At 49.8% G+C, this 7,803-nt stretch overlaps 1 protein-coding gene and 1 non-coding gene across 5 annotated transcripts; both read right to left on the minus strand.

The window, feature by feature from the left end:
• Window positions 1-4,158: 4,158 nt before the first annotated feature.
• On the minus strand, window positions 4,159-7,240 carry TMEM107 (transmembrane protein 107). 4 transcript variants are annotated; one of them, XM_009189626.4, is made up of 5 exons: window positions 7,016-7,240; window positions 6,772-6,839; window positions 6,570-6,688; window positions 5,383-5,458; window positions 4,159-5,116 (listed from the first exon to the last, which is right to left on the minus strand). In XM_009189626.4, exons 1-5 carry the CDS (start codon window positions 7,100-7,102, stop codon window positions 5,047-5,049), a joined length of 420 nt encoding a protein of 139 aa, XP_009187890.1. In that variant the 5' UTR covers window positions 7,103-7,240; the 3' UTR covers window positions 4,159-5,046. The 4 variants fall into 4 exon arrangements, with proteins under 4 accessions (XP_009187890.1, XP_009187891.1, XP_009187888.1 ...); XM_009189627.3 differs by having other exon boundaries at window positions 6,570-6,670; window positions 7,016-7,238; XM_009189624.4 differs by having other exon boundaries at window positions 5,362-5,458; window positions 7,016-7,238.
• On the minus strand, window positions 4,296-4,430 carry LOC116271120. Its single transcript, XR_004179560.1, has one exon. It is a non-coding gene; the product is annotated as a U8 small nucleolar RNA (small nucleolar RNA).
• Window positions 7,241-7,803: the final 563 nt, after the last annotated feature.

Genomic DNA, 7,803 nt, shown 5'->3' on the forward strand with positions numbered 1-7,803 from the left:
GTGTGAGTGTTTTCATTTATGCCTTCAGTGTTTTATTACCATACTTTGAGACTTCGAGAACAGCCTGGGCAACAAAGCGAGACCCCGTCACTACAAAAAAGTTAAAAAATTAGCTGGGTGTGTTTTTACCTGCCTGTGGTCCCAGCTACTCTGGAGGCAGAGGTGGGAGGATTGCTTGAGCCCAGAAGGTCAAGGCTGCAGTGATCTGTGATGGCAACACTGCACTCCAACCTGGGTGACAGAGTAAGACTCTGCCTCAAAACAAAACAAAATAAAAAAGCCATCAAAGTTAGCCAGTAGTAGCAGTGGGTGCCTGTAATCCCAGCTACTAGGGAGGCTGAGGTGGGAGGATCACTTGAGCCTGGGGCAGTTGAGGCTGCAGTGAGCTATGATCATGCCACTGCACGCCAGCCTGAGCCACATGGCAAGACCCTGTCTCAGAAATAATAATAATAATAATAGGACTGAGCACGGTGGCTCACATCTGCAATCCCAGCACTTTGGGAGACTGAGGTGGGCAGATCACCTGAGGTCAGGAGTTCGAGACCAGCCTGGCCAACATGGTGAAACCCCCCCCAGTCTCTTCTACAAATACAAAAATTAGCCAGGTGTAGTGGCACGCGCCTGTAATCCCAGCTACTTGGGAGGCTGAGGCAGGAGAATAGCTAGAACCTGGGACGCGGAGGCGGCAGTGAGCCGAGACTGCGCCATTGCACTCCAGCCTGGGCAACAGAGGGAGACTCTGTCTCAAAAAAAAAGAGAAAAAGAAAAAGAAAAGAAGGAAAGAGGGGAGGGGAGGGCAGGGGAGGGGAGGGGAGGGCAGGGGAGGGGAGGTTAAAAAGAAAAATACAAAAATCAGCCGGACGTGGCAGCGTGTGTCTGTAGTCCCAGCTACTTGGGAGACTGAAAAAGAAAAACGAAAAAAAAAAATTTAAGTTATTCAAAATATAAAGGTTAAAAGTTCCAAGATTTATTTGAGTACTTTTATGGTTTTGTTTTTGTTTTTGTTTTTTAGACAGAGTCTCCCTCTGTCACCCAGGCTGAAGTGCAGTGGGCGATCTCGGCTCACTGCAACCTCCGTCTCCCAGGTTCAAGCGATTCTCCTGCCTCAGCCTCTAGAGTAGCTGGGATTATAGGCACACGCCACCACGGCCGACTAATTTTTTTTATTTTTACGGTGCTGAGATTAAAGGCATGAGCCACTGCGCCCAGCCTAATTATTTTATTTTATAGCATGCTTTTATTTCCAGGAAGAGTCCAGGCTTCTCTTTTCCCAAAAGTTCCAGCAATAGTCCTATGTTGTCAAGGTTTATGCTTGAACCAATCACCGTGCCCAGGAAAACAGAATGAGTCTAGAGAGGAATGGTAGGGAAGGAGTGGCTGTCAGCCTCTTCCTAACCACGGGGACTAAGAATAAGGGAGGGTCTCCCGAAAGAAAATGGTAGTGCTGCTGGGCGCGATGGCTCACGCCTGTAAACCCAGCACTTCAGAAGGCCGAGGCTGGCGGATCACGAGGTCAGGAAATCGAGACCAGCCTGACCAACATGGTGAAACCTCGTCTCTACTAAAAATACAAAAAATAGACGGGCTTGGTGGCAGGCGCCTGTAATCGCGGCTACTCAGAAGGCTGAGGCAGGAGAATCGCTTGAACTCGGGAGGCTGAGGTTGCAGTGAGCCGAGATTGCGCCATCGCACTCCAGACTGGGTGACAGAGCGAGACGCTGTCAAAAAAGAGAAAAGAAAGAAAAAAAAAAGAAAAGAAAAGAAAAGAAAAGAATGAGGCCGGGCGCGGTGGCTCACGCCTGTAATCCCAGCTCTCAGGGAGGCAGAGGCGGGAGGATAGCTTGAGCCCAGGAGTTCGAGACCTGCCTGGGTAATATAGCGAGACCCCGTTCTCCACAAAAAGGAAAAAAAAAAAAAAAAAGACAAAAAAGAAAAGAAAAGAAAAGAAAAGAAAGAAAATGGTGGTGCTATTACCAGAAATAAAGGATGGATACTGAACTGGCAAAAACAGCAGATATCCACTATGATGGGAGAATCCCAAGACCCAAATCAGCTCAGGGAAAAGGCACTGAGCAGTTACCACAGGCCTAACACTCTGCTACCCTTCTCCCCTGACAGATAACTGGATTGTCTCAGTTAATTCTCTCAGCGATCCCATGAGATATTGTTGTGAACTGATCTGAGCCAATCTGTCCCTTTGGTGGGTATCAATAGCATTTCCCCACCGCCTGGTAGAAGTTGGAGATGCAGGAGAATTCTGCTGCACATACGAATATCTACCACAGAAAATTAGCAAGCAGGTTCAAAACGGTTCATGCAGCCTTGATGAAGTCCCTGAACCCTGCAGGAAAAGGTCACCTGAGGCAGATGCAGCAATCCCCCAGACACAAACTTGCTACTCACATAAAAAGTATGAGTGTGGCCGGGCGCGGTGTAATCCCAGCACTTTGGAAGGCCGAGGCAGGTGGATCACGAGGTCAGGAGTTCGAGACCAGCCTGGCCAACATGGTGAAACACCATCTCTACTAAAAATACAAAATTTAGGAGGGTGCAGGGGCTGGCACTTGTAATCCCAGCTACTCGGGAGGCTGAGGCAGGAGAATCGCTTGAACCAGGGAGGCGGAGGTTGCAGATCGCGCCACTGCACCCCAGCCTGGGCGACAGAACAAGACTCCATCTCAAAAAAAAAAAAAAAAAAAATTATGAGTGTGGATGAGGGAACTGAGGCAGAGAGAGGGCAAGTGACCTCCTGATAAGAGAAAAAAACGCACTGGGACCCCGGCAGGCAGTCTGGCTGCAGAGGTTATTCCTATAGTCCTGGCCCTGGGCTAGGGCTCACATAAGCGAGCTGAGATCTGGAAACCAGCAGCATCTAGTTTGAAAACAAGAGATGGATGAAGTGACCCGAGGAGTAGTGATCACCGGCACTTTTGGGGCAAGCAGAGGAGACAACCCAGTATTATGTCCCCAGTAACTGACACACTGCAGGTACTCTAAGTATTCACTGAATGAACGTAAAAGGGAACAACCAGAACAGTACAGTAGTAGGCAAACCAGGGGAACCACTGTTTCAAAACTAAGGGAGAAAAAAGTGCAAAAGAGGGGAGTGGGCCAAATGCGGTGGCTCATGCCTGTAATCCTAGCACTTTCGGAGGCCTAGTGGGGAGGATGGCTTGAGCCCAGGAATTTGGAACCAGCCTGGGCAACACAGTGAGACCCTGTCTCTATAGAAAATGTTAAAACTTAACCAGGTGTGGTGGTGCTCACATATAGTCCCAGCTATTTGGGAGGCTGAGGCAGGAGGATCATCCGAGCCTGGGAGTTCGAGGCTGCAGTGAGCTATGATCCCACCACTGCACACTACACTCTAGCCTGGGCAGCAGAGTGAGACTGTCTTAAAAAAAAAAAAAAAAAAAAGAGGGGGTGGTCAACATACCATATGCTGAAGAGAGGTCAAACTCAAACTCAAGTCTGAAAAGTGACTCTGGATTTGGGAAGCAGAAGTCATTGGTGATGATCAGTTTCTTGGGGGTGTACTGGTAGATTTTTAACAACCAACTCTCCAAAAACAAATGTATCCATGTATATACATAAGTGTATGATAAATTGTACTGGTATAAAGTATGGATAGCACAAAATTTACAAATAAAAAGGCCAGACGCGGTGGCTCACGCCTGTAATTCCAGCACTTTGGGAGGCCGATCACCTGAGGGCGATCATCAGGGCGGATCACCTGAGGTCAGGAGTTCGAGACCAGGCTGGCCCACATGGTGAAACCCAGTCTCTACTAAAAATAAAAAAAATAGCCAGGGATCGTGGCACCTGCCTATAATCCCAGCTACTTGGGAGGCTGAGGCAGGATAATCTCCTGAACTTGGGAGGCGGAGGTTACAGTGAGCCGAGATCAGTCCGGTGCACTCCAGCCCTGGGGACAGACCAAGACCCTGCCTCAAAAAAAAAAAAAAAAAAACCGTTCCTATTGAATGAGTATCATCCTAACGGGAACCATCCTGTGCACAAGATTACAGATTTTTACTGATGTGCAGTGTTTCCTGAGAAAGAGGTGAAGCGTCAAAGTATCACACGACAAAGAACAATGGGAATCCATTTGCACAATCCTACCTCCTAAGTTCCAGTAAGCAACAAATACAAGTCACAATTTTCAAAACCAGATAAATTTTGCGAGATCACAAAACAGCGAAATAAAAAAACTATTCCATGCACCGCATGATAACTACGTTAAGTAAACTTAACAATCAACATAACAGAAACCGGAGCGATCGTCAGGAAGAATCAGATAGGAGCAATCAGGGTGTTGCAAGTCCTGATTACGCAGAGACGTTAATCACGTTTCATGCATTCTCCAATCATCATGTTCTCATCCGCCCTCCAAAGGAGGAACAGGTAAGGATTATCCCACCTGACGATATTTGTTAATAGCCGACATTCCGCACTCAGTCAAAAAGATTCCGTTATCAGCTAGGGTGAGTTCACGACGCGTTGGTATAAGTAACCCTACTACTTAGCATCCTTCCAGTTGTATTGCCATATTTGCTTGCACATTTTTAAAAGAATTTTTTCATTCGGCTGCCGAAAAGGAATAAATTTCTTTTTCCCAGAATGCTCCGATCATTTACGTGCTGGACGTCGTAACTGTAAGCACTTTCTATTTACATATCTCCGCCCACTCCCTTCCGCCAGACAACTACCGTAATAACCAAAATAGAAGCGATACAAAGTATCTTACGGTCTGCAGGACTAGAAAATAACGTTGCTTCTTTTTTTTTCTTCAGTAGTTTCGCCATCTCAATTGTGCCCTGAAAACTGTATATATCTTAATCTTACTACAAAACATATTTTATTACAAACCACTAAATACAATGCGGATAATCCCAGACTCAAGACGTAATTATTCCAACACATATCCTCCAGCAGAAGCAGTTTCCGAGGGGAGGACCGAAGCCTATGCCTTCCTTCTTCCAGGAATACGAAGCGGCCCTTGCCCCTGTAGCCTTCGTCCTTAGGTTCCCGTCATGAAGGTGCTCAGAAAGGTTTCTTTTTCAGCCCAAAGACGGTGACGAATAAAGTCATTTCAGTGACAGCTGGAAGGGCACTACCGAGGCAAGTGGTAGATTCAGAAACCCTTTCAATATAAATACCCAAATCTCCAAACCAGAGACCCCACCCCTGAAAGTGTAGGACAGGTGGCATGGGGTAGGGAATGAAAATTCAAAAGACTACAGGATGTTAAGTGGATCTGGTATCTCACACATAGAGGAAAGGGCTGGGTGGGGGAAAAACCCTCAGGTTTAGGGTCAGCCTTCCTCCCTCATTCCCGAATATTGGATGCTACCACACCTGCAGAAGACAAAAATGTACCAATACGTAGTGCACTCCCAACGCTCGAATATGAAGAAGGACAGGGCCACGGATGCACTACAGTGAGCCCCAATGGCTTGGGAAGGCACCAGAGTTAAGGAAAGTCTTTGGATCGACAGATAGTGAGGGGTCAGAAAAGGCCAAAGGCCAGTGGTGGGGTTGGCATCTGCATTCAGGTTCATCGCTTGCTCCCTCACCATATTGCAAGGGCTAGAGTCAGCATCCCCGACTTCTGAATTTTAGGACAGTCATGTGAGGAGAGACCAGAGTGACTGCGCAGATGGGATCTCAGGCTACCCTACCCCATATCTAGGGGCCAGCCTGGATCCTTCAGATGAGAGGTAAGAGTAGGCTCTCCTGCTATGCCACACAGGAGTGCTGACAGCGACTTGATATGCGCTGGAATCAGCCTCCAGTGTCCTGGTCCTCCTGGTCCACAATTCTCTGACCCATGTGCCTGGCTTCCGTTGCCTCTTCTGAGTTCCCAATGTGCTTTATATCTTTCGTTTTTTGCCAGAGTCTTGCTCTGTCGCCCAGGCTGGAGTGCAGTGGCACGATCTCAGCTCACTGCAACCTCTGCCTCCTGGGTTCAAGCAATTCTCCTTCCTCAGCCTCCTGAGTAGCTGGGATTACAGGAGTGCACCGCCACGCCCGACTAATTTCTGTATTTTTAGTACAGACAGGGTTTCACTATGTTGGTCAGGCTGGTCTTGAACTCCTGACCTCAGGTGATCCACTTGCCTCGGTCTCCCAAAGTGCTGGCATTACAGGCGTGAGCCATCGCACCCTGCCTGTGCTTTCTATCTTTACACACTCCCATAGCACAGTGCTTATCACACTGAATTACAGATGTGTATCTACCTCCTCCTCATGGTTAAAAAAAAAAAAAAAGTGGAGTTTTTATTATTACTATTTATTTTGTAGACACGGGGTCTAACTATGTTGCCTCCTGCGCGGGCCTCCCACAGTGCTGGGATTACAGACGTGAGCCAACGTGCCTGGCCAAAAACTGTATTTTACTCTCATTTCGGAATTTTAAGTGCCTAGTAAACAGCAGGATTTAGCACATGGTTGAAGATCTTTGAACTGGAGAGACTGGCTACAGCAAACACTATTGTGTCAAGTGGCTGAAGGGAGTCCTGATAGAAATGGGTCGTGTGGGAAAGGTGGGCAGGCAGAAAGGATACAGATGAGGCTCTGGGTGCTGTTGAACATGGAGACTCCTGAGAGGAAACCGGCCAGCTCCACTGCAAAGAGGCCCAGGGTGACAGAAAGCGCGGCCACCAGCCTGCAGAGAGGAAGTGGACTGGCCCAGGCCTTTGGACTTCTTCTAAGACCCCTCCACTCCCACCACCTCTTCGTTCTGGCCACCCCGTCCCAAGAGCTCACTGAATGTCCTGCTTGTCATACTCCTCGGGGGTGAACCTGAGAGGCAGGCAGGCCTGAATGTTGCTGTCCTGGGAGCAGGGCAGAGACGAAGAGAAGTGAAAAAGGGGCAGGCTGCTGGGCAGGCCTGGGGGCGGCGGAACACGAGAAAACCCAAGTGGGTAAGACACTGGGAGAGGGGCAGGGTGGGGCGGGGACGACTCCGAGATGGGAATGGGGGCGGACGGAGGGCAGCCGTGGGTCTTACCCGGGACCAGAATAAGGTGATGACGACCACCAGATGCGCCAGGAGCGTCAGGAAGCGAGAGGGCACAAGCCCTGAGACCCGGCCCATGGCCCTTGGGAACAAGAGCTGCGGTCTCTGAGGCTGGAAGTTCAGAGACTGCGACTCCCGAAGTCCACCAGCAAGCGGACAAATCTAGACGAACTCCTCCTTTCCGCCAGCTCAGGCACCGCCCAGTTGCCTTGGTAACCGCGTACGCGGGCGTGCTGCCGCGTTCTCGGAAAACCTCGCGAGAGCAGTACATTCTCTATCTGCTGTGGGTCTTTCAGGGCTAACTCAGGTCAGGGGTACCCGAAGGAGCTTCTAACCCAATGGCTGGGTACCCGTGCGCAGCCAGGCCCTTTGTTTCTCAGAGGGTGAGGGGTGGCACAGCCCCGCAGCCCCCGATCTGCCCACGCAGGGCCGACGAACGGAAACCCACCCTGGCCTAGCCTGGGGACACCTCTGCTTCCGCGGTTGCCCACGCCGGGAGCGGCCCCCAGCCCCAGCTACGCTGCCCAGTTGTGGATCACTTGAGATCACTCCCACCGCCACGCCGGGCTGAGGTCCCCGCCATGCCAAAGACTCACACCCACTCCCCTTCCCCTTCTCCTCATGCCTTTAACTTCCCACCAAGCTGGGCCTGAGAAACAAGGGATCCGAACGTGGAGAGGCCGGTGTTCCTGGACTGCTCGGCAGTTACAGATTGTCACAGAGCCCCTGGTTGTCTGAGGACGCTAGGCCTGAACCTTCCTTGAGGAAGACTGATTTCT

The sequence above is a fragment of the Papio anubis genome, chromosome 17 (assembly GCF_008728515.1).
Source record: "Papio anubis isolate 15944 chromosome 17, Panubis1.0, whole genome shotgun sequence".
NCBI classification, from domain to species: Eukaryota; Metazoa; Chordata; class Mammalia; order Primates; family Cercopithecidae; genus Papio; species Papio anubis.

Excerpts from the sequence above, each read along its gene's own strand:
- TMEM107 (XM_009189624.4), bottom strand. The coding sequence starts at position 7,102 with ATGGGCCGGGTCTCAGGGCTTGTGCCCTCTCGCTTCCTGACGCTCCTG. Across the intron at positions 6,689-6,771 it reads TATGACAAGCAGGACATTCA|TCCACTTCCTCTCTGCAGGC; the intron begins GTGAGCTCTTGG and ends GGCCTGGGCCAG. Across the intron at positions 5,459-6,569 it reads CAGCACCCAGAGCCTCATCT|CCATTGGGGCTCACTGTAGT; the intron begins GTATCCTTTCTG and ends TGCCTTCCCAAG.